This window comes from Penaeus japonicus, unplaced genomic scaffold, assembly GCF_977035675.1.
Source record: "Penaeus japonicus unplaced genomic scaffold, GWHDUDI00000001_assembly GWHDUDI00000015, whole genome shotgun sequence".
Lineage (NCBI taxonomy): Eukaryota > Metazoa > Arthropoda > Malacostraca > Decapoda > Penaeidae > Penaeus > Penaeus japonicus.
In genome coordinates, this window is record NW_028234417.1 from 24,151,996 (window position 1) to 24,179,495 (window position 27,500).

Here is a 27,500-nt window from a genome sequence, read left to right on the forward strand (position 1 = left end):
GCCTTTGGCATTTGGTGTAGAACTACTCCCAAAGGCTGGGGAATTAAAGGAAGGAGTTTGCGAGGCCCGAAAGGCAAAGTTTGTAGTTGAAGTGGCAGATGCAGTTGCTGCTGGTGCTGGGCTATTTGTGCTTCCAAATGGCGATGTTGCTCCCTGTGCTGTTCCAAAGGGGTTTGCTGCAGTAGTTGCCTTGTTACCCCCTTGAGCTCCTCCAAAGCCAAAGCCTGTGGATGAACCAAATGGAGATGTTGCATTTGTGGCTGTATTACCAAAGCTGGGTGCTGGTGATCCAAAAGCTGGTGCAGTTGTTGCTGGTGCACCAAAGGCAGGAGGATTGGTAGTTGACCCAAAGGCTGGAGTACTTGTAGTGGAGCCAAAAGCTGGGGTGCTCGTAGCAGGTGCCCCAAATGCCGGTGGGCTTGTTACAGTTCCAAATGAGGGAGTGCTTGTTTGACTACTTGTTGCACCATAGGCTGGAGGAGCTGTTGTTGGTACACCAAAAGAAGGGGTGGTCTTTGGTGCACCAAATGCGGGGGCACTTGTAGTTGAACCAAAGGCTGGTGGATTTGTTGTTGGTGCCCCAAAACCTTGACTGTTAGTTGGCAGAGCACCAAAGCCTTGTCCTGTGCTAGAACCAAAGGATGGGGCTGGGGCTGGGGCTGGGGCTGCAGCTGAAGCTGGAACTGAGGCTTGGCCAGTAGCAGCACTTGATCCAAAGCTAAATGGTGACTGTGTCTGGCTTGTTGGTGCACCAAAACTAGGAGCCTTGTTGGCAGCACTACCAAATGAAAATGGACTGCTTGATGTTGTAGTAGTAGCAGCAGGCTTATCTGTTGATCCAAACTGAAAAGCAGAGGAAGCCTGAGTTACTGCTGGAGATCCGAAGTTGAAGGTTGCTGGTGTCGATGTTGATGTGGGTGCAGCTGCAGCTGCAGCTCCTGCAGATGATCCAAAGTTAAAACCAGCTGATGATGAAGCTGTTGTAGTAGCAGCTGGAGTAGAACCAAAAGTGAATGCTCCACTTGGTGTAGCTTGCTTGGCTGTGTCAACACTGGCACCAAAAGAGGGAGGATTGTTTGCCTTTGTTGTGCCAAAGCTGAATGGAGAACTAGATGATGTGGCAGTGGGTGTGGCCTTTGCTGATGTTCCAAAGCTAAATAAAGAGCTTGCAGGTGAAGAAGTACTCTGTGTACTGGGAGTAAATGAAGGTATACTTGCAGCAGCTGCTGTTGATTTTGGATCTGGAGCTCGAAACTGGAAAGGAGAACCTGCTGCAGCAGTAGTGGCAGTGGTGGTTGGTGGTACTATACTTGATCCAAAATTAAAACTTGGTGAGATAGTTGTAGCAGCTGTCTGGTTGGCAGAACCCTGACTGAAAGGAAAGGAAGCTGAAACAGTTGTACCTGCTGGAGCAGGAGTGGATCTTGAAGCAGCAGTAGGGTCAGAAGGAGCTGTTGATGTTCCAAAACTGAAACCTGAGGCTGTGGAAGATGTCTGAGCTCCTGAAGCCAGAGTTGAAGTTGCCATAGTTTTGGAGTCTTGTGATCCAAAAGAGAACCCGAGGCTTGCTGTAGAAGTCTCAGTCTGTGCAGTTTTGGGACCAAAAGTAAATGTAGAACTCTGGCCAGGTGCAGTGTCACTTCCAGCACCAAAGCTAAATGTAGAAGAGGAGCTTGCAGGAGGGACTACAGATGATCCCTGTGAAGTACTTGGACCAGTGGCAGCAAATACTCCTTGACTACTTGTGTCTGTACCTGTAGGAGCAGCTTGACTGCCAAAGGTAAAAGCACCAGAAGCTTTGGGTTTTTCCTGCTGGTTTTCTTCATTTTTACTATTAGTTGCACTTGGTGTACAAACTGAAGTAATTGGGGATGACTTGTTAGAACCAGGAATAACAAAACTAAAGGCTGAGGAAGCAGCTGTACTAGAGCTGACCTGAGATACTGTCTTAGATAAGGTACTCCCTAAACTAAACATTCCTTGGTTGGTTTGTTCACCAGCTGTGCTAGTTGGTGCAGTCAGTGGGGTTATGCCACTTATCTGATTCAAGTCTGAACCAGATTTCAGGGGTGCAAATGCAGACTCACTTGCAGTTGCACCTGCTAAGAGAGGATTTTTGGCCACTATAGATGAAGATGTTACAGCAGTGGAAGTGACAGCTGACTGAGTAACAACAGGGAAAGATGTTGTAGAGTCAGTAGGTTTGCTAAGACTTGTAATATCAGTATTGGTTGAGGGAGGAAGCTTCAAGACTGCTGTGACAGACACATTACTACCATCTTCATCTTGTCCCACGGCTGATTCCACTGTCTTTGCTGTATCAGAATCTTTATTTGCTACAGAGGTAGATGGAGGTTTGAGAGAAAAGGTGAAAGTAGTGGTCACTTCATTCTTGTCTATCTCAGCCACTGTAGTGGTGCTACTTGTCACACTTGCTGATGTCTCGGCTGGAGCAATGGTCTTCAACACCGAACTTACTGCGGTTGAAGTTCCTACAGTGTCTACTGATGCTGGTGTAGTCGATGCTGGTGTAGTTGATGTGGTTGGTATTGGCTGAGGTAGAATACCAGATTTTGATGACTGAGTCTCTTCATTTTCTGCAAATGAGGAAGGCATAATAATGATTCAACCTTAATCTTTTTCTTAAGTTTATCTGGGAAACTCCTACTGGTTGTGTGTTTCTATTGCAAAATGTCACCAAGAAATCCAGAAAGAAAAGATTCTTTAGACAATACAGTAAAAACAGAGAGAGACAGATAGATAGATAGATAGAGAGATAGAGAGAGAGGAGCACTTACCATCAACATGGAAGAGCATACCCAGCATCTTCTTTAGTCTCTGCTGACTCTTAGCCTTTTCTGCTTTATATGCTTCTAAGGATATGACATGAGTAGGTCTAGGTGGGGTGGGGTTTCTAGGAGTGGATGTCCGGGAGGTGTTTGCTGTCCCCCCTGTACCATTGCAGCTCTCCCCCCGTGTGCTTTGAGGTGTGTGTGAGCCTGAGCGGTCTGATGGGTCACGCTCTGAGGGTCCTGGGCTGATCATGCAAGAGTCTCCCCCGGTGGCCTCACTTGTCTGGAGTTCAAGAAGGGAGAAATATATTAATAACATTTACTTCTTAAAACATCAAAATCTATTCTCATTCCCTGATGCTTTAAATATAAAGATTATCTCTCCTAGATCCAAAGATCTCCCATGCAATGCATTTTCTCATTCAGATCAGAGGGACCTCTCCTCCTAGTGTCATCAATAATTACTTTTATAGGAATATATATCACCATTGGTTCTTACTAAACATAGTCTAATACCCTCAAAAAGAAGAAAGAAGCAGAAGACCATTGATTTTAAGGAGTAATGACAGTATATGATAAAGAAGCTGCAATGAAACAAGCAAACAAAAGGAGTATTATTACCTGCTGGTGTAAAGATTGTTCAGAGGCTTTGGACTGTCCAGAATCCACACTGCGGTTGCTTTCAGAGTCTGTGTCCCGTCTTGAATCATACATGGAGAATGGGGTGTCTCTTCCACTACCCTGAGATGGGCAGAGATGCACATTATTTATCATATCCCTATCAGATCTACATCTAAATCTACAACCACACCCATACACATATATGTATATCTATATCTAACCTATTGTGGACAGGTGTCATGACATATGTGACACAAGTTTTTGGCCTGATGGTGGGCATCATGATGTATATGATGATTGTTGTCATAGCGTATTTGACGTTAGGAGAAAGTGGATCACTGTGTTTCTTTATCGTACTATAAATAATAACTTCATTTAGGGACTGATAATGACAGTTGCAATAATTATTACTAATACAACCATAAAATTCACCAAAATAGGTTTAGTTTAAAATTCCAAACATATATTGCATCAGTCTCTCTTAGCACCAGCAGGAAAACAAGCCTTGCATGGCACCTGTCTGCGGTCTCTAGTAAGCACCATCTTCAGAGAGTGACAACATACTGTAAGTGCCAACTTCTTGCTCTAAAGTACTGGTGATGAAGGATGTACAAGTAGAATGAGAAGAGGAAAGTGACCCACAACCACACACAATGTGCCCCTGGGTCAGTAATGGCTGTCTTGTGCTGTGGTACCTGCAGTCATAAGCATTTCCTTCCTCTTCGCCATCTTTTCATGTAATATTTTTTTATAGATGGTTATTCATATTGTATTTATTTCTGATTGAACACAAGTACAAAAGGGTAACTGCAATACTGCAATACTTCTAGCACACCCAGTATAGAGAACATAATGAGTTAAAATGGCTCTAGTATTATATCAAGCAAAGTGTGAGAGCATTAAAAGTCACCAGTCAGAAAATATAATTACTGCCTTGATAAAGTAAAAAACATTAAAATTTTTATTTTGAAAAAATATACAATGGATTCTGTCTATATGAATCCTACAATATAGACAAGCAGTTCTATTGTTTTTTCACTATGGTTTGCTCTTCAAAAAACTGAAAATATGCTATAACAAAAATTATAAATATAAGAAAGCATAACTTTTGCTGGAACAGAAAGAGCACCATTGGAAAGCAATACTATGTGGAGTTGAAGCTTTTGACTTTAAATATGACTTCTGATGAATTTTGATTCATCATACTAAAGGAAAGTGTATAGTCAGAAGTGGAAATTCTGGTCCTATACTTGCTTACAAGCAAAGATTAGTATAATTTTCTCTCTTGTCTAACAGTTGCATAGGTACCAGTTTCACAAATACAAAAACATTTCTAGAATTAATGCACTTTACCTTATAAGAATTTTCAACTTTACTTTAATACATATCAGTAAATTCTGTTACAGGAGATGCAAGATTCCACAAAGGGGTACATACCAGTTGGATATTGTCTGCGTTTTTCTCCTGGACTTCTTTTAACCCACACAGGACGGGTGGTACAGCATGTGTACCGCGCATTCAAAAGCCCAGTTGCCGGGCGGCACAGTATTGTGCCAGCCATTCAATTGATTTAGGCCTAATAATTCGAACGCCCCGGCATTTGGACATTCAAGGCTAGAATTCCCCCGTCGGGGATGGGTTAATACCAGTAATACAGAAGTCTACATACCTGAGACATTCTTAGCTCCATGTGCTTTGATGAGGAGAAAGAAGCCATCATGGGATCGAGCACACAGCGTCGCTTGTTCTCTGGACTTAACTGGTGGGTGTTAGACTGAGCCCCAGGACTGAGGTCCAGCGCACGCTTCTCACCCCCACCATTTGGAGTACTGTTGCTCCCTCGATTCTGGGTCTCCTCCAAGTAATCTCTGAGAAAATGAACATATCAATTGTAAGTCTGATAAAGCTTATCCTACAGGCCACTTGAGTCTTTATCATCTTTCTAAAAAAAAAAAGGATGGTATTGGACAATGATGTTAATTCATAATACAGATGTGGAAAAATCACAAGCTATAAATCATATCACTACCCCATAAAAATTAATTATATAATTACAAAGATGTAAAATGTCTATCCTAAATAGGATTCCTATAAATATGGGAAAATGAATTAATTATTACAATTTGCTGCTTAAGCCATTTCATTATACTGTACCTTGAATAGTTGACAGGTAAAGTGGTGGGGACTATACTACTGTTGCCATTGCACTTCTGTCTTTTACTCAGGTCTTCTGGTTCCTGATATAAAATAAAGAAAAATAATATAAATCACAAATGTTGCATATATCATACTCTCATTTAGCCTAATTCCTAATAAAATAATATGAAGTTCTTACAAGCCAATGTTGGATTTGATCTTATGTGACGGCAGCTAATACATCTTAAATCATAAGGTTACAAAATAGAGAAACACCATTGTGTTGATTTAAACTGCTGACACCATCTCAAAGAAGATATCATGAACTTTCTTGAGGCCATGAATTTCAAATATCAAATGCAACCATGGATTATTAGAACATCTTGTCATAGATTTCATTCCTTCTCTCCATAATAACGTGAACTGACAAAAATCAATAGCCAATATCACAAGTACTATCTATAATGCAATATCAAATCAAGTATGGTACATGTTCTGGCCCTCCCTTCCCATCCCCTGTTGTCAATGATCAATCCCCACTCTTGCCAATACTGGTCACATCACTTACAATATAGCAAGCTCCTCTCTTGACACCTTTCCCAGCTTGCGCCTGCTGCAAAGCTGCCACCACTGCTTGAACACTTGTTGGGTCTCTGGCACATTCGTTTTGTGTATTCGGTGGCTCAAGAACTGATGCTACAGACCTGATGTCAGGCATCCTGATGAAGGAAAAATATATATCAAGGATCATTTATCTGTCTTATGCATATACATACATATATATAAATCATATTAATATATATATATATACATGTATATAAATATATATATATATATATATATATATATATATATATATATATATATATATATATATATATATATATGTATATAATATATATATATATATATATATATATATATATATATATATATATATATATTATATATATATTATATGTATATATATATAGCTTATTTTTACATGAATACACTTTTCTGGAAATATATAAATATATATATATAAATAAATATATATAAATATATATAAGAAAAAATATATATGGAAAAAAAAAAAAAACAAAAAAAAAAAAAAAAAAAAAAAAAAAAAAAACTAGCAAGCAAGCAAGCATTTCACCTTCATACTAAAGACATTCCATCTTCATATTTTAATCAATAACTTCAAATAAATAATATACACCTCCGAGATCCTATGATGATCAACTAACCTTGGTGTTGCTGAAGACAAGAAGTCTGAAGAGAGTGAGGACGTGAAAGTGGCTGTGGATCGGCCAAGAGGGAGGAGAGGAGAGGTAGGTGTTCTTCTTGGACTGAGGACTGCCTTTGTGCGGCCTCCAAGACGCACATTAGGCAGCACACCTGCTCGAACATATCTTTCTTGTGCTAATAACAAAGTTGATAATGATAAATTTTGACTTATGCATACATGGTTTCCATCTTGATATACCAACAAATACAATGTATATTAGACTCCAAAGTTTATAAGAATTTCCAACTTTACTTTAATATATATCAGTAAATTCTATTACAGGAGATGCAAGATTCCACAAAGGGGTACATACCAGTTGGATATTGTCTGCGGTTTTCTCCTGGACTTCTTGTGGTATGTGCTTGTGCTTCTCTAACTACTCGACTTGCAAAACCTGGACTTAAAACTTCTGCAGCAAAACTGGAATAGAATACACATAGACCAATAAGCAGTTTGTCCTTCAAGTAAACTTGGGATCGACAATAAATATAATTTTTTACATACATGCATATGTTTGTGTGTGTGTATGTGTGTGTGTGTGTATATGAAAAATCAATAAAATAAAACCATGAACTAGAATGTTAGTGTATGTAATATCATTGACCCATTAACAATGGGGCTATGCTGGCTCTAAAACGCTGGGATATTTCAAATGCATAAGCCTAATGCCTCGGGATTCTTGCCCGCACTGGCCGCGGCCAAGTGCTATATACCCAATCACCCAGCGCGCTAGCCAGGAGGATAGCCACGACAAAATATCTTGTCCCCGGCAGCTGACATGATATTTTGTCACCCGTCGTTAACCCATTCACGCCAGGGCCATTCCGGCTTTGCACGGTCGCTATACCGAGGTTTTCGAACGCATCATCCGAACGCTTCGAGATTCTCGGGCGCATGGGCCGCGAGCCTGGGCTGCCCGCTCGCTCACCCCGAGCGCCGGCCTTGGCCAGATATCTCGTCGGACGCGAAAACCACGAAACGTATCAGCACGTCATCCAGCGTGAGTGGGTTAAAGGGTTAAAATACATTGAACATAGTGGATGGACCATAATCAAAGACAAACATTAAATATTGATAAAATAGCATTTGAAGTTAGGTGATGTATAATTGTGCCAGGAAACAAAATCCAAGCAAAGCTGCAGAAAGATACATGACATTCACAGGAAAACAAGTAAACAGCAACTGGATTTAGGAGATCATTATCATTTTTTTTTTGTCTCAACCTTGAACCAACCACACAGCTGTTTTTTTGGCTTGGAAATAAAACAAGGTTACAACAAGAGAAAATGAAAAGAAAAGAAAAGAAAAGAAAAAAAGAAAAGAAAAGGAGAGAGAGAGCGAGAAAGAGAATATATATATATATATATATATATATATATATATATATATATATATATATAATAAAAAAAAAACATATATATATATATATAAAAATAGTAGAGTTGACCAATAAAATGGGTGGCAATTTCAACCACATACTAGTTTCCATAATTATAAGCAGGTTGGTTGGATAACCCTCTTCTTGCCTGTGGATAACAAGTCTTATGTTTGATGATGTGGCCATTCAGCCACTTTTACAAAGCTTTTTTTTTTATTTTTTTTTAAATATCCCTTCTGTGATCATCTCTTCAAATTTCACATGGAAACTTAAACAGCTGCCTGATGTGAAGCATGTATCATATTCAAATTGACCCCATAACCTTTACCTCACTGCCCCCCTCCCCCCATGCCTTCAACAATCTTCACAAACCCAGTTATCTTAGTATGATAATCTCTATACCTTTCACAGAAAAGGGTACTCCCTTAGAGCTGAGTAGCATCCATCAATACCAATTTGAATTCCAGCATTGAAGCTATAAAAAACATTTTTTGGGTGTTTTGATAGACAGACTGCAATTTTTTGGCCTCCATCCAGAGTATCCAAAAATAATTAGGCAAAAACACACACACACAAAACAACAACACTGAGGTTTGTCATAGCAACAATCTCCTCTATCATAAACTATTCCCTAATCTCAGTACAAGACATGGCAAACTGTCTCACTGCATCTTCCTGTCTTGTCCCTCGGCTTCTCTTCAAAGAAAAAATATGCCTTTGGTGGAAGCTCAAATATTGAGGAACTTGAGGAACAGGTAGCAGGTAGAGATTTAGAGTACCCAACTGGACTTTTCTGTCAACTATTTTCTCTTCCCAATGACTAATGAGAAAGGGCTAGAATTAATTTTTCAAGGTCCTCTTTCTGGATTTTGCAGAAAAAATCATACTGGAAATATATGGAAATGCAATATCCTGAATTTGGAAGTCACTACTTTATATAGAAACATTCATCAGCAATGAAACAAAATAGATACTCATATATAAACATATTAATTTCTTTGTACATATATATGTATATATATATATATATATATATATATATATATATATATATATATATATATATATATAACACACATCATACCAGAATAAGCAAACTTAACCAAATTTAACCCTATGACGACGGTGCGTCACACCCGTGTGACACAGCCAAACTCCTGGGGGGGCGGGCAGCCAGGTGTGTGACATCATGCAAATATTGCAATTGCAATCATTGGGCTGGGTCGCGTCACGAGTGCCCCGGGCGGGAAGGGATAACAAGTTTATCAAAAGCTTGAACAAACTAAACTAAACTGTAACTAATATAGCCTAATTCAACCATTCCTTAACCCATTCATGTCGGGACGAGTTTTTGCCTACTCCTGCTAATGCCGGGAAGATAAAAAGCACGCAACACTTTGTGCCAGGGTGTATTCTCGCTGTGCGTGGCTGTGCTGATCCTCTCAGAGCATTTTTTACCCACCCTCTTCTTATGGTTTTCATGAATGCGTCTACAGTGTAAAGGCACGTAAAAATATTGCTATGTTCAGTGGAGTTATTTTAGGTGAAAAACATGTTACCGTAATGCCTTTTTATTTTATTTGATTGAACTTTGCCTATATTCTTCACTTCTATGTGAAAATACCAAAGGAAAATGGAAGCAATCTTTTAGTGGGGCATCAAAAATCATGTTTTATATATATATATATATATATATATATATATATATATATATATATATATATATATATATATATATATATATATATATATTTAACCAAAATGAAAAGAACAACATGAATAATCTTACACGTAAGTATGAGTATGTTCATGTACCGTTTGAAGTGACATGACGTGATATCACAGATAATCAACAAATTAGAAGTAGTATTGTATTAGCAATTTTTTTTTTTCTTTTTTTTTTCTTGGCCAAACACATTTGATTTTGCAATAGTTTTTTTTTTACTCACATCTTTTTATTCAACTAATCAAGAAGCAAAAATTACCATGATGTCATCAATATCACGTAGTTTTCTGTGACTGTCATTTTTTAAAATGTTATATCTCACTTTATGACACTCAAACACCTGAACTGAAGTAACAGAGTCTAAGAAATTATGTAAAACTTTTATATTATATCGGGGGATATTTTTCGACCAAGTGATAGAATGTCAACCAGTGGGTATGGGTTAAACTCACCTTGCCTTGTGCCATAATGAATCTTGATCTGATTCAGGCAAGTTCACACTCGGCATGCTTAGTGAGAAAATTTGAGTTTTGCTTTGTTTTGTTTAGATAGTTTTATTGGGAAAGAATTTTTAACCCAATATATTTGATACGTACTATGAGCAATAGGTTAAAATATTAATAAGGCAAGTCTGCCTAATTATTGCAACAATAAAAAAAGGCAAATTTGTAAAACTCTAAAATAGTGAGTAGGGGGTTATTGCATCTGTGCATGACTAAAGAATTCAATTCTGGCTTTATGCACATTTGTTTTTTGCATAAGATTTACTTGCTATAACTCATGACTTCTAATACTCCAAATTTTAAGTTAGTATACATGAATACAGAGTAGGCAAGGGTGTGGGAGAAAGTTGATTTGTAAATACATTTAAGTGAATGAGCCAATAGGTAAACTGACTAAAATATCGTGTAGTCAGGACAGTGTCCGTTGCTTTGACTATATTTTAACTGTTGCATACTGTGGCAAAACACATAAGCACATTGCTTATAAGGTAATATACATGTTATTTTTCTCTTCTATTACATTCTCTGAGAACTAGTTATAGTTAATTTGGGTAAATGTTTAGAATACATCATCATGATTGTATTGGCTATGTTATATCTAAAAAAAACTTTCTTTGACTTGTTATGGGTGGTCTACAATCTGAAAACTAATACAAGAGTAGGACAACATCAAGAGGTCAGCATAGCATCTACAATTTGAGCTCCAGAAATGACCAAGAAACCTCTAACACAAATTCTGGCAAGATTAGAGCTTGAAATAGTACAAACCACAGCATTTTTGCAACACATAAAGCTACCATAACTTCAACTCTTTTTTCAATGTCAATGACTACAAAGTTTCTTCAAATATACCATCTATGTTATTCATACCAGTTACTTTATAATAATTATTGTAACAACCAAGACAATCATTAACTTTTTTTCTTTTTGACTGAATCCAACTGTGGGTAAAAACAAAACAAAAAAGTACACACACACACCATTATGGACCCAAGTGGTGAGTGACATCATCTGTTCCTAATGTTCTTCACCAAGCAATCATGATAAAGCAATTGCAAATTTAAAGTATTCTTCTGAGCCACCTGTGAAAGCTTCAGGTAACCCTTTATTTGATTAGAAATCATTAACCCGTTCCTGACAGGGTTATTTCGGCTTTAAATGGCCGAAATGCCAGAACATTCGAATGCATAAGCCTAACACGTCAGGATTCTCGGCCACACTGGCAGCAAGGGCTGTGCGCATGATCACCCGGCGCACTGGCCTGGACAAAATAACTCGTTCCCAGCATCTGGCCCAAAAACCACTAGACCTGATATCTAGTCACCTGTCATTAATGGGTTCGGAAGGCCTACAAACCTTGTCTTACCAGAATGTACAAGGTGGTTTGTTAGTTTTTGCCTCAACACTGATAGGCACAAAGGCTATGTCTATCAGCCTGAGGTCAGTGGCAGACTTGCAGGTGTCTTGTAACCATTTTCCATAAAATTACGTATGGGGTTCTGTAATTTTCTCATTAACTTAAAAGAAAATATAGATAAACTGCAGGTTAAGTAGAGCTAGTTAAAACACCTTTGAGGCAGTTCTTAACCCTTTCCCGACGGGGCATGCGCTAAGCAAAAGCATGACGCCCCGGCATCGGGAATTTAGCTGCGTCACACGGGTGTGACGCACTGTCGTCATAGGGTTAATGAAGCCACCCTACTCCTTGTGTATGGAGATCAGCCAGTTTTGTATTGATACTATCTGTTGTAATCGGGTAATATATAGGGGAAAAGGGCATACAGTATGTTTTCACAAGAGTAAATAACTTCCTTATCTGCAATTTAACCCATTCACGCCGGGGCCGTTCCGGCTTTGCACGGTCGCAATACCGGGGTTCTCGAACTCATCATGTCAACTGGCTCCAATCGGTTAAAAGAGAAATGTCATATACGAGAATGTCTTCAATTCACTGGTTTCTTGTTCTCTTATACAGTTCACCTTGTAGGTGTTTTATTAGGAGAGTATAATCTTTTAATCATGAAAGGACTTCAGGAGTCTGCTACTCTGTAATGTGTGTGTATATATATATATATATATATATATATATATAATATATATATATATATATATATATATATATATAATATATATATATATATATTATATATATATATATATATGTATATATATATATATATATATATAATATATATATATATATATATAATATATATATATATATATATATATACTACTACTACTACTACTGACTGATAATCCAATAAGGAATGTACAATTTTTGTGCATCATACAGCTTGACTACTGCTTGCAATGAGCAAAGAAGGCTTGTGAAAATTTGACAGCTGTTTCTGAATTTTGGGCAATATATGTTTTATTCACAACAAAAATAAATACTTGCAATTCTAATAAAATATAATAAACGTTTGCAAATCTGAACCAAGAATCAGTTGTGCATTAACTTGTGCACATGGGAAAAAAAACAACAACATTGTGCATGGCTCACTCAATCTGGCTGGGGTTAAAACATTCTTACATAAGCAGGCCATTTATGACGGGGCAATTTTTTTGCATAATGCTACTTCCACCAGGAAGAAAACAAGTGTGCGCAGTCTCTAGGTGCAATGCTGACTGTGCTTCACAGAATGCTTTTCACCTGTCCGATTCTACAAGGTGATGAGAGGTGCTTTTTATAATATTACTTTTTTTTTTTTGACAAGTCAAGAAATATGTGTCTATACAAATGTAACTGTATGAGTATATAAATACATAACTATGTAAAACGTGGGAGAGATCATGATGTGATGAGACATCATCCGGTGGGAGTGAAATATACCCTAGACGTGAAATCATGTCATCTGATGTGCATGGGTTAAAATCTGCCCTTTGCAAATACTAATACATTTGGGGTATAATTGATTTTATACAATAAAAATCACAGTACCATGTAAATCTCTTCAAGACTTTTAAATTAAGCCGATCAGAAAACTAATAGTAAGGTATATAGTATGTATATATATAAATCTGCAAAGGGAACGTGCTATGGACCACCAGCGAGTAGATCATAGACACCCGTGACACAAAAGACCCTGTCTCTGATGTAGTCTCATCTGTGGAGCCTAAATAACCCCCCCAACATAGTTTTGGTTTGCCAAGATGTGGAGCCCATAGCTAATCTACTTAATAGTGGTTGGGGTTCAGGGGGCTGTACCCCCTGATTAGGTTATGTTGCTACTGAGAAATTGTGAAACATATTCTTATTTCAACCCTTTCCCGACGGGGCACGTGCTATGCGAAAACCCCTACGGCGGGCCATTGCAATATTGCATTGGAAATGTCACACTGGCATGACGCCCCGGTATAGGGAAATTAGCTGTGTCACATGAGCGTAACGCACCGTCCACCGTCGTCATAGGGTTAAGCAATGAAAGTAATTTTGACATTCATTTTTGACAGAAATCCCTCATTACTCAAAAACCTGTGATTGCAACCTAAACTGAAGGTAAAAATTGATCAAAACACATGAAAAACTATAGGTAGTTAACCTATTTGTGCCGGATGATGTGGTGACCCGTTTCGTGGGTTTTGTGTCAGACACCAGTGACGAGATATTTGGTCAAGGCCGGCGCTCAGAGTGAGCGAGCGGACAGCCCAGGCTCGCGGCTAGTGTGCCCAAGAATCCCAAGGCGTTAGGCTTATGTGTTCGAAAACCCCGGCATTGTGACCATTCAGAGCCGGAATTGTCCCAGTGTGAATGGGTTAAGTAATGAAAGAAATTGGAAATATGAAAAACCTAAGCCAAGAACCAAATTTCAAAATATAAAGAAATTAGACAAATGAAAAACCTGACCCAAGAATTGTACTTTAAAATGAAAATGTATGAAAATGAAACATTCACACATGTATGAATAAAAGAATTCTGTCCTTTTTGCACAATTTTCCACAAAGGATCACTATATGAACCAAAAAAAGACTTCTTAACCTCAGAACCCCCTTTGACTGCCATGTTGCCCTTGCTGGGGCTTCTGCTCACAGACCCGTTTCAATTACCAAGAACCTATCTCAATTGATGTATTCCTTACACTACTCAATATGTCTGAAGATGCAAATTTGGTCTATCTTTCATGAATGGGAGAAGTTATGGCTGAGAGGATGAGATACCTTTAATATATGTTGAGTATGTGCAGCTTGAATATCATTGCACTTCACTGAATTTTGTATGATCTATGACTACAACAATTTCACTAATAGTTTATTAACATAGAAACACAAAATGGCACCATCAACAGTCTTCACTATAGAACAGCATCAGGGGAAATGTGATGACAGAATTCTGAGTTTCAAACACCAAACATGTCTCAACTTGAGACATATTTGAACAAGAACAGGTATGGCTGGACTCTGTCATGAGAGGTGTGCAAAACAAGACTGTCACCATCAATTTTTCCTCATTATGACTTTAACACTGACAACTGTCGGTAAAAACATGTACCAACAAATGCATTTTATAGTGTTCTATGTATTAACCCTCTCGTGACGGGTGGTACAACATTGTACCGCGCATATTAGGCCTGTTCGCTGGGGACGCGATATGGCGTCGGTTATTTAACTGATTTAGGCCTAAGCGTTCGAAAGCCCCGGCATTGTGACATGCAAGGCTGGAATGCCCCCGTCGTGAATGGGTTAAAGTCAATAGTTCCATGTATTTTGTTACAGAAGTAACAAAGAAATACCTCTACCACCATTTATGATAAATACCAATAGTTGGGGTATGGTTTCAGTTAACCCATACTGATGGGGCTGTTTTGGCTCCAAATGGTCAACATACTGGGATATTTCAAATGCCTAAGCCTGGTGCCTTTGGCTATTCGCCCACTCAGGCTGCGTCTAAGCGCTATACACCTGATCACCCAACGAACTGGCCAGGAGGATAGCCATGACAAAATAACTCTTACCTGGTGGCTGGTCCTGCCACCACTCAACATGCTATCTTGTCACCCAGCATTACCGGGTTAATTGACAGTGTTACTTTCACTGAAAATAGTATATGGAATCAATAAGTCATTGATATCTAAGACACTTTTCATTTATGACATTTGTTGTACAATTTGATATAAAACTATGATCCTCGCAGCAGCTCTTTCAACCTTCCTGACATACATTCCTAAAATCTGAAAACAATATTAGGATGTTCAGTTTATTTACTGATGACAACTAGTGCGGACAATCTTTAGATCAACAGGCCAATCAAAGTGGTTTCATATTTATTATTGTTCTTGAATCTGTTGATAAGCAGTTTCGAGCCAGTTTCAAAATGGTTGTTGTATCAAGAAGCATGCGTTTTTTTTGGTATTGGTTCTGGTATGGGCTATGCACTGACTATGTATCCTAAAAGCTTGATCCTAAAAAAGGAACCCGTCCAAGTACTATGTATATTTATGGAAATAAAAACTCTGTACAGTTAAGGCAAGCAGCATTAAGTACTTTGAAAAAGGGGGTATCCAGGGGCCCCCTTAGGCTTGGGCTAACTTTGAAGCTAGGAAAGTTAGGTTAGATCTCAGGTTAGAATTTTGTAAACTGAACATGACCCAAACACTGTGCATTCAAAATCCCCATCAAAAGTCACTTTCTGTTATAACATAAGCATGGTGGCAACTGCAATTGCTGTGCACATGGAGTGCTGTGTGGGTTGTAAGATTATGAAATAGCATCTTTAGCATTTCTATTTTACAGTGGACAGGTATGTACCATATTTTCTATGTTTTGTAGCTCCTCTCACTCAAATACCACAATATCTTACATTCGTCTAGCCAGTTGGTATTGAAGTGGGGGCGGGGGGGTGCTAACATGGAAGCTAAAGGTTTGTGTCAAACATAAATATCAGAGTTGTTTTAATCAAAGATAAATAAAGCAGTCAACATTTATATTGTCTGTGAAAGAATCCTCGTCATAATTAAGAAATTTACCTTTTTTGGGGTATTCTATTGATGAAATAATTGTGATATAGAATAACAATGTATATATCAATCTTACCTCAAGTCATTCCACGGCACGTTCTGCTTGGCTGGCGAAGACATTGGAGAAGCTGCCACACCGTTGGCCATTGATAATCGTTGGGGTAGAACAGAACCTTGTGTGGAGGCTGGACGGGGTGTTAGCGTGCGACCCCAAGGAGAACCCCCACCACCAACCACAGCCGCAGAGGACGACGGAGAGGAAGAATATTGCCCATTAACAAGGGCGCTTGGTGAGTTCTCCTTGGAAGAGTCTCCATCACTGTTATTATCTACCCCCAAAAAATCACATGCTGATCGGAACATGTCTGAGAATACGTGTTTATAAGGCCCAAGGGAACTGCACCACTCCACAACTTAGAGGAGAGGTGCACACCGGGCCCTTAAACACACGTAGAGGGAGAAACACCCACTGACGTACACTTTCCGGGTAGGAGAAGAGGCGAAAAAACAATAGTGAAAAAATCAACAAGCAGTTCCCCAAACAGTGGCTTTGAAGGGACACCGTATTTCGGGCCGGAAATCACAGGAAACGCGCTATAAAACCAAGTTATTTCGCTCTTCTCTCTTTCTCTGGTTCCTCCAGCAGCCACAGGATGAAAGTAGAGCACACACCATCAAGGGTCGCGACACATGGCTTGAAAATATCGCAAATTTGGTTTAAAATTGTTTACCTCGCGCTCGTAGTTCCCTCGACCGCCGTCCAGGTGGCGTCACGGGAAGATGAAACTCACATTGCGCAACTTTTCCAGTCTTTAATAATTATTTATTCTATCCAATATTTTATTCAATCTAAATTATTTTGGCATGTATGAAAAATACATATTCGCAAGATATATTAATGGTTATTTTTTCTATTGTCCTACAAGTGGACCGTCGCAAGACCAAGCATTTTAAAGGCAGGCTGGTTTTTAAATTCTTATATTTATAACTTAATTGCCTTTATAAGTTACTGTGAATTATCAGGAGATATATGTTCAGTTATATGAAATGCATTTGATTTTAATAAATAAAAGGGGATTGAAAAATGAGTCAAATAAGGAATTTCCTGTTTCTCATTCATGGGAAGTGGGGGCGGGAAGGGTAGGGGGAGGGGGGAGGGGGGGAGAAAGGTTTAAAACCAATGAGGCGAAAAAAAATGTAATTCGTAAGTTTGACTTCAAATTTCTCGATAGCCGTCTCTCGGACATAAACAAATATTCAGATTTTGATACATGGGCAAATATATATATATCATTATCCACTGTTGCACAGTCTTTTGGATAAGTAACAGCCCGTTGTGATATTGCCATTAACCATGAATTAAAGGATTTTTGCCTGAGATATGCATTTATCACAAAACCGTGACCCCCAAAAATAAAAACTATACTTTCGAAAGTAAGGACATAGAGTAATTAATAGCACAAAACTATAAACAATAATAAATTCCAAACAAAATAAATCCACCAACAAACGCTCCCTCGAAGTCACGTGACCCGCATCGTCTGCTCGCGGAGGTAAACACGACCTCACGTAACACCTACCTACCCTCAAACACTTAATTAACCCTTTTTCCGTTGTTCTTCCTCAATCATGGGTTGGTTCTTCGGCGACAGTGAACCCAAAACAGAAACCTCCAGCTCGGGTTTCGATTCGTTCTCTACATCTACCCCGGATTTCTCTTCTTCGTCGGGTTTTGATACCGGTTCCTCGGCTTTCGGGGATTCTTCCTTTGGCTCGTCGTCGTCGGGTCTCGGTATGTTCTTTTTTTTCTTTTTGATTGTCATTGGTGGTATCTTGGTGATTCACTTTCTCTCACTCTCGCACTCTCTCTCTCTCTCTCTCTCTCTCTCTCTCTCTCTCTCTCTCTCTCTCTCTCTCTCTCTCTCTCTCTCTCTCTCTCTCTCTCTCTCTCTCTCTCTCTCTCTCTCTCTCTCTCTCTCTCTCTCTCTCTCTCTCTCTCTCTCTCTCTCTCTCTCTCTCTCTCTCTCTCTCTCTCTCTCTCTCTCTCTCTTCTCTCTCTCTCTCTCTCTCTCTCTCTCTCTCTCTCTCTCTCTCTCTCTCTCTTCTTCTCTCTATATATTATATTTATATATATATATATATTATATATTATATTTATATATATATTATATTTATATATATATATATATATATATTTATATATATATTATTTATATTTATATTATATATATATTTTATATATATATTTTATGTATATATTTATATGTATATATTTATATATATATTTATTATATATATTTATATATTTATATATATATTATATATATATTTATATATATATATATTATGTATTATATATATATATTATATATATATATATATATATAATATATATATATATTATATATTTATATATATATATCTATATATATAAATATTTATATATATTTTTTTACATATATATTTATATATATATATATATATGTATATATATATATATATATATATATATATATATAATAAATATTTATATACATATATTTTTTATATATATATTTATATGTATATATATATATATATAGTTATATATGTATATATATATATATATATATATATATATATATTTATATATATGAATAGATATTTATATATATATATTTTTTATATATATATTTATATATATATACATATATTGATATATTAATATATAATTGAATAAATATATATATTTACATATATAAATATATGAATATATAAATATATATGTATATATATATATATATATATATATATATATATATATATATATATATATATATATATATATATAAATATAATCAATCATTCACCATAACGCTATGTCCAAGACAAAGCATACCTACGGCAGTACAAACAGAGTTACGAGGCAGCTTGATGAAGTGACTGCAAGGTTATGGCTTGGCTACAAATATTACTGGGAGTATAATGTTTCAAACAATGCTGAGGGAACTGAGTGTAAGTTGTGTAGTCAACCCTATTCACACACCCTTAACCCACTCACGCCGGGGGCATTCTAGCCTTTTATGCCTTTCGGCCGAGGCTCTCGAACGCTAAGGCCTAAATCAGTTAAATAACGGACGGCGTTTGACGTCAGCCACTGATATGGCCAAAAATAAAGGGTACACAAGTGTACCACCCGTCCAGAGAGGGTTAACCACTATGTAATGATATGTCCTCTAATTGAAGAGTTTCGTGAAAGGATTGAACGTAAAACATTGTACAGTATTGCAACATCCTTTATAGAGGACGGCATTTTATCAGATATATTACGTAAACACTAGGACTTTGCCTGTAATAGATAAAATTGCAAGGTCTTTCTAGAGTGATATACATGCACTACTATGGCTTATGTATAGCTTTGCCCTAGCAAAGCTATACATATTACTGTGATAGGGTCACAGTAATATCTGCTTCACCAATAATGTATGTCTTAGAATCCAACATGAACTGTACAAACCATTTAGGCATAGTTCCTATGCCTATTCATGTTTATACACTGTATATAGTATGAATAAACTTATCAAAATCAAATCAAATCTCTCTCTTTCTTTATATCTCTATATTCTTTACATCTCTCTCTTTCTTTATATCTCTATATTCTTTACATCTCTCTCTTTCTTTATATCTCCATATTCTCTCTCTATCTCTATCTCTATCTCTATCTCTATCTCTATCTCTATCTCTATCTCTATCTCTATCTCTATCTCTATCTCTATCTCTATCTCTATCTCTATCTCTATCTCTATCTCTATCTCTATCTCTATCTCTATCTCTATCTCTATCTCTCTCTCTCTCTCTCTCTCTCTCTCTCTCTCTCTCTCTCTCTCTCTCTCTCTCTCTCTCTCTCTCTCTCTCTCTCTCTCTCATTTTCTCTTTTCTATATATACTTCTCTTTTCTTATCCCTCATCCCAGAACATCTTTACTAAACATTTTGAAGTAATATTAGAATTCATTTTGCTGTAAATCATTGTTTTTGCCTTTTATTATGAAAGTGTAGTGAGCCTGATGAAATAAAAAAATGATCACTAATGATATTCTATAACATTCCTGAGTTCTTAGACTGCTCTGTTTTATCATAAAGCACAATGTAATATTTTGATTTGTTATTCCTTAACCTTATTAATATCATAGTTTTGTTGTAATTATTTTTATATTAGATTGTTTTGAATCATTGTGCTTTTAATTAGATTTATTTTTGGTTCTCAACTTTCAATTAGGTTGATTTTAGCTTTCATTTTGATTCTTGTTTTGTCTGTAATATCAGCATGGAATGATGAAGGAGTATAAGAATTTGTATATTACCACGCATGTTGAGATTGCAATGTCTTCCAGGGCTGGACAGTGGCTCCAGTGGTAGCAGTAGTGCCAGTGATGCAGAACTCCAGAGCTTCCTTATGCTGGAACAACAGAAGGCTCAAATGCAAACTATGGTTAGTATCTTTTGACTTTGTTGTTGCTGCTGTTATTGATACTTTCATTGCATATGTGTTTATTTATTTTACTTTTACATATTGTCATCTTTTGATTATAAATACTTCTCTGGCTCGTGTGATGATATTTAGAAGAGAATTCTTTTATGGATATGAATATGGAGTAGTAAGCATAAGGGTATGTAGTGGTGAGTAAAAATAAATGAAAGGATGAGATCAGCTGTGTCTTTTCACCAATGATGTGAACATGGTTTACATGTAGGTTACATGCTTAAAAGATAATTTCATGTTAATTTTGATAGACATTGCAAGCAATATACTGAGTAGTCCATGTGATCTTGCCTTATGGTAAAAAGGATTTTGGCTGATAAGCTTTGTGAGTTTTACCCACAAGTACTTTAAAATATCAAAGTAGTTTACAGTTATTAATCAAAGTTTAGTCAGCTAAGCTGATTTTATGTCAGTTTTTGTTTGGTTTGAAAATCTTACAGTACTGCATGTGTTTTTTATGAATAATTTAGAATTCCAGTGCTATAGAATATTGATGAACTGCATAATGTAGAGGAGTCTTTTCTAATATTTAGTGGAGGGACATGTCATTAATAAGTTTCTAGTTTCATGTTAAGCCTCCCAGTAATTTTCATATTTTAAGTATTTATTTTTTAGGGGTTGGATGTATTGTTTGAATGTATTTTTTTCCCTAGAGCTTCATTAGTAGAAAATAAGTTTGCCAAAATGCCTGGAAAGACTACATTGTGTTGTCCAAAATAGCATGCATGATATTCAACAAGTACTGTATTGGCCTAATTATTTGTGCAATTGATTATAGGTGCATTGTTATCAGAAGATTTTGTTCACTGTTACTGTAGTATGTAGCAATTTTAGGGTATGTAGAGGTTTTGATGTTAGAAATACTAGGTATAAATTATAATTCCTGGTTATAGTAAATTAATAACTCAAAAATCCATTTGACTAAGATATTTCAAAATGCACAGACCAAGTGCCATAAGCTATTTGTGTGCTGAGGCACAAACCAGCTGCTACACACCTATCAACCAGCGAAACAGTCAGACAAAGCCATGACAAGGTATTCACATCAACTGGCAGGAAGGCCAGCCAAGCCATGAAGGTGTTAACCCAATCCTGACGGGCCCAGAGAGAACTGGCAACCCCCTATGCCAGGCCTAAATAATATTGCCTCAGGGAAGTCACACTGGTGTTTTGCCCCGTCACCAGGCACAACGGCACACCATCATCATTGGGTCAAGAGGTAAAAAGAAAATCAGATGAGTGATTGTAAAAAATAGCACAAGAAAGGGAAAGAAAAGACACAAGAAAAATAGAAAAAATGTGCCATCATCTATGCTATGCTTTGGAGAAGAAAAGGGATGGGTCACAATCTTCATACAGTCTATATTCTTGCACTGTAGAAGAAAAGGGTTGGGTTGCAATCTTTATTCAGTCTTGGAAATTGAATAATGTACAGAGAAGATTAGTGACATTTGTTTGTTTAGTTAAATAATCTTGAATAACCAAAGCATATTGCCTTGCTCTCAGTATCACTGACTCTCATTCTCATGATTCATTTTACCAATATTTCCCAGCAGACAACTGCCATTTCCATGAATGTGAGCAAGAATGTACTTACAGTGAAAATGATAATAATTTTTTCCACCACTGCTATGGATGCTATGTTTTTTTTAAATGGGCTAGTACCAGTCTTCACCCCCAGTCAGGCTTACTAAGTAGAATGGACCTAAACATTTAGGACAGTCATACCAATTCTGTTAAATGAAACATTGGTGCTTTCTCAGAAAATGAAGCTTATTTTAATTTGATTATAACCAAACCCCACTGACCCTGATATCTAAAGGTCCACAATTTTATAACAGTATTACTTTTTTTTCTAAAGCTAAAAGCTAAGACACTTAAGCCTTAGAAATTGAACAGGTAAGATAGGTCACCAAAGCATAAACCCACTTCATGTGCACAAGCAAGCAAAGAATGTGCTGCCTTGGATTTCCCATCTCCAAACTTCTAAGAATTGCTTGTATTCTTTCTGTGAAATTATGTAAATGTTCAGCCAGTACACTGAGGAAATTGAACCTCTTGATGTGTGCCTGTATGAGAAAAGTTTGACTATCTTGCTGTGTTCTGACATGCACACCTATAAAAAGCATTACAGAAAACTTGAGGTTGGAAGGGTTTTGGAAGCTTAACCTGATGGATATGTTGCATCCATTTTCTTATAATGACCATTAATGGGGTGCTAGCTGCTTTGCACACCAGACAGGTTTTATTTCAGAGAGAGAGAGTGTCACGTGACATATCTAGAGGCTATCTTGTTCTCTTTTATTTACTCATTATCAGTTTTTCTTTTGTGTTGGTATTTTTTTGTGCTTTACTATATTATGAGGCTTTTATGTACCAACTTACAATATTGCAGTAGACTAGAACTGTAGTTTAGAGTCCATATCAACTCAATGTGTTCTTCACATTCCTCTGACAGAAGTATAACAATTTTGTGGCAGGTCTAAAAGCAGCTTTCTTTTTTTCGTATTTTTCCACTTTTGTAAAAAAACAAACAAACAAACAAACATAAACATCCCCCCCAAAAATATGAAGAGATAAAGAAGAGGAATATGACCTGTGGTCTGGTTCACCTTCCTCTTGTCATTCTGCCAGCATATCCTGCACCATCAGTATTTTAGGCCTGCCTCTTGTTGTGTGTCATTGATAGTAGAGACCATGGATGGTGACCTTCAAGGATTTCTTTACTGCTGTTGCCAAGAGAGAGTGGCACCATTTATGTTTATGATATTAAACTTAAACTATATCATGGTAATTATAGTAATTATAATGATAATTTATTCATATGCTGCTAAATATATTTTTTACTCTTAGTCTGATTGTAAGAAATGATAAAGGAAAACACTCTTTTAGGTAAAAAGCAAAGATTTATCTGCTTTGGCACATTTATGTCACCTGGACCATGTTGTGATTTTTTTCTGGTCAATTATAATGACCTGTTATACCAAATGCTAATTATTATCCCATTGCTAATATGTCATATAGACTCGTATTTCATTTCATATGCTTGTAAGATAATAGAAAATACACACATCTTAAGATACCCAACCTAGGCTGAACATCTTAACCCATTGGTCGCGGTATTAAAAAAAAAAAATGTCTGTGTAGAATGCCTGGCTGCATGGTCTGGGCATGTGCATGGTGCCAACCGCGTCACGACTCTGCCTGGCCATCTCATCATGTTAAGATGTGGCTGGTCTTAGAAGGGTTACCATTTCTCCATGATTGTAGAGTGTTAAAGCTCAGATATGTTGACAGTAAGCTAAGCTGTAGATTTTTTTAAAAAGGAAATGCAACCTCAAGTACAGGGTCTTCAGCCTTCTAGCAGCAATGATATTTTACGTTATGTGGTATATGTTGTGAAAAGATGGAAACTTATCCCATTGCAGATAGGTGGCAATATGTACATGCCTAACAAGATTTTGGCCTGACAATGTCATGGCATATTTGATGTAAGGGGAGAGTGGATTGCAATGAGTATTAACTGTATTTAATGACTGATGATGACAATTGCAATTTTGAATCATTAAAATAGGTTTAGTTTAAAATCCCAAATATAGATGGCCACTCTTTTAGCACCAGCAGGAGAGAAAGCCTTGAAGAGAACCCATCCATTGGTCTCAACCACGCACTGTCTTCAGTGAACAATGACACACAGCAAAATGCCAACCTCCTGCTCTAAAGTGATGCAGAAAAGGCAGGCAGAATGAGAAGGGGAAAATGTTCCAGATCATGTGCAGTGTCTTTAATGTTCCCCAGTGCCAGTAGGGCTACTTTGTACTGTGGCACTAACAGTCATGTACACAGGTCTACTTCCTCTTCATTTATTTTCACTAGGGATGGTTATTTATTTTGTAATTGTTTATGAAATTACAGACCTTTCAAAAAAATCAAGTGGCTCTTTGTCCTCCCATAAAACCAGTACTTCTGTTGCACTGTGTATGAAGAACATAATGAACTGATATGGACCCAATACTACTTCTGAGACTACTACAAGTCTCAGAAGATTGTAAAACACAAAAAAATCAGTGAATGAAAGAGAGTGAAAAGTAGTGATATGTTGGTTGAAATTCCCTCATTCTGAACAAATGGGCATGTGTCCATCTTGGGAATCAGTCAAGCAAAACTATTCCCATTTGGAATGGGTTAAGAGTTCTTTATATTATATTGTATTCTTTTTATTTCTTTTGCATTCAAATTTTATTTACTGCCTAGCTTTTGATCTTCCACTCTCTTTCTGTTTCAGAATGTTCACTAGTTGTTTTCTTTTCATGTAGAAAATTTAATAGATTAAATAGATGAATAGAGAATTAAGTAATTAAGACAGAAAATAAAAGAAGAAAAACACATGAATATTGAAAGGTAGACTAAAGGTTATTTTTGAAACATGACCCTATTCAGCACAAGGTGCACCTAACAAAACAAAATTATCTGCAGTTTCTGATTTACTGTTTTTCTTTTCAGATACACAAAATGAATGACATTTGTTGGGAGACATGTGTGGGCTCTCCAGGCAGCAAACTAGACTCTCGCACAGAGACCTGCATCTCTAACTGTGTGGAACGGTTCATTGACACCTCTCTTTTCATTACAAACCGATTCGCACAGCTGCTTTCAAAATCAGGAGGAATGATGTGAAAAGCAGGGCATTCTGGGAATTTACTTTGTGAATAGATAATACCATGTACAGATAAGACTATTATGTATGCTTGCTAGATGTTACTGGGGATACTTTTGAAATTGCCATACAAGATATATTTAGAAAATGCTGTATATCCAGAACCTGTTGAAACGGTTACTTATGTTTGGACATTAGTGTGCTAAGAATATTTTTGTTATTATTTCATATAATTGCTTATTCATTTATTTACTTTTATTATGTAAATGTTGTATATCCAGAATTCTGTAGCTGTCTTCAGCATATACTGAAATGTTTTTTTTTATTTGTATTTTTTCATTTTAGCTGATATATCCTGTACTGAAAAGTATGTAAATCAAGATTCAATTAAAAAAAAAAAATAGTGTGTGAGATTTACTTGATTTGTTACATTGTTTATTAAAAGCAAGAAAGAAAGTGATTTTTTTCATTTCTTCCTTATTGCCAATTTGATTTTTTGTCTGGAAAATAAAGAAACAGTTGTGAAGTAAGAGTGATTTTAATTCATTAGAAGGACTACTCTGTACACAATTTTCTTTTAGTGTGGTTTTCAAATTTAGGTCCAAACTTTGAAAACAGATGCCACTGGGAGTTTTCTACAACAGATTACTAATAGCCTTGTACACATATTGCTGGATTTTATTCTCACACTTTTGACTTTAGCATAAAACTCAGATATTACATTTTTAACCCTTTGATGAAGTTGCATCACACCCGTGTGACACAGCTAAATGCCTGACGACGGGGCGACGCACCAGTGTGACGTTCCCGATGCAATATTGCATAGGCCTGGCGTAGGGGGTTTCCACTTATCGCTGGGCCCGTCGGGATAGAGTTAAGACTGTTGACATGAAATAATAGGATGTGCATGCTGGGTGTCCCAACCTTAGAAATTAAAGAATAGAACAGAGTATCTTGGCTCTTTGTTCTACATCTGAAATCCTGAGAATGGGGGTATTCTGTTGAAAGCACATTTGCTTGGGAATGGTACTTGAATTCCAAAATGTAAACTCAGATTTTATTTCAGAGGAAGTTAGATAAGTTTCAAAGACATACAGTTTTGTATACCATCAAATCTGAACAGTAATGGCAAGGCACAACATACTCAAAAAGAAAATGGAAATCAATTGAAGGGCAGATTAGACAGAATGCACGTTGAGTGTGATAGAACATTAGTATTAAAATTTAGACATTGTTATTAGGCTTCTGCTAAACAAGTTAACAAGTGAAAGGTTACAGTGAGCATCAACAAGAAATAGAAATTATACAAAAGTGAAAGCTTTAAAATTGTTCTATAGGAAACACACAAGTAAATTGTGTGTTCTTTTGTTTTGATTCTAACGTTGGTACTTAGATTCTGTGACTAATTCCTCAGAATAATCATGTGGGGCACTATTATGTCACAATAATATAGGTCTAGATGAAAGATGATGGTCATAATGCAAGAATTGATTTCTTAGCAACTCTCAGTGAAGGCTGTTAAATCTTTCAAAGAAAAGTTGGTCTTGTTTTTTCAAGGTGAATATTATTTTTCTTTCTGACTACATACACACTTTAGTTTAGCCCTTCATAAATTTTTCATGTCTGACTGATGGCTGTCATAAACACAATTTTTTTTTGCAGAGTTAGGTAGGTGCTAAGATATCTTCCCCTGGCATTTTGCAGGGCATTTGCAATGTTCTGTAAATAAGCTTTTCTAATGAAATCAAAATAATATCTCATCATGACTTGCATAAAATTTCAGGGCCCTCTCCCTTACATAAAACTCAAAATAAAGTCATAAGGCCTTTAAATTAAACTGCATGAGCAGAGTTGGGCCTGTATAGCAAATGAATCACAAGCTCGATTCCCTTCTCTTCCATAAATGTCATTTAGGCATTTGAGGGCATTGTCGTGGTGC

General features: G+C 36.8%; 2 protein-coding genes across 3 annotated transcripts in view; one reads left to right on the forward strand and one right to left on the reverse strand.

Moving 5' to 3' along the window:
* LOC122253466 (uncharacterized) overlaps positions 1 to 17,162 on the reverse strand; it is a 29,312-nt gene extending 12,150 nt beyond the window's left edge. For both annotated transcript variants that reach the window (XM_043016561.2, XM_043016560.2), the window contains exons 1-9: positions 16,460 to 17,162; positions 7,133 to 7,239; positions 6,779 to 6,953; positions 6,118 to 6,268; positions 5,568 to 5,650; positions 5,083 to 5,281; positions 3,414 to 3,533; positions 2,799 to 3,075; positions 1 to 2,597 (exon numbers count right to left, since the gene is read on the reverse strand). The exon at positions 1 to 2,597 is cut by the window's left edge and continues 133 nt beyond it. In XM_043016561.2, coding sequence (XP_042872495.2) covers positions 1 to 2,597; positions 2,799 to 3,075; positions 3,414 to 3,533; positions 5,083 to 5,281; positions 5,568 to 5,650; positions 6,118 to 6,268; positions 6,779 to 6,953; positions 7,133 to 7,239; positions 16,460 to 16,746 — 3,996 coding nt within the window. In that variant the 5' untranslated portion in view covers positions 16,747 to 17,162. The remainder of the gene's footprint in view (positions 2,598 to 2,798; positions 3,076 to 3,413; positions 3,534 to 5,082; positions 5,282 to 5,567; positions 5,651 to 6,117; positions 6,269 to 6,778; positions 6,954 to 7,132; positions 7,240 to 16,459) is intronic.
* A 730-nt stretch (positions 17,163 to 17,892) lies between these two features.
* Positions 17,893 to 26,017, forward strand: Tim8 (translocase of inner membrane 8). Its single transcript, XM_043016562.2, has 3 exons — positions 17,893 to 18,175; positions 20,756 to 20,853; positions 25,408 to 26,017. Exons 1-3 carry the CDS (start codon positions 18,013 to 18,015, stop codon positions 25,579 to 25,581), a joined length of 435 nt encoding a protein of 144 aa, XP_042872496.1. The 5' UTR covers positions 17,893 to 18,012; the 3' UTR covers positions 25,582 to 26,017.
* Positions 26,018 to 27,500: the final 1,483 nt, after the last annotated feature.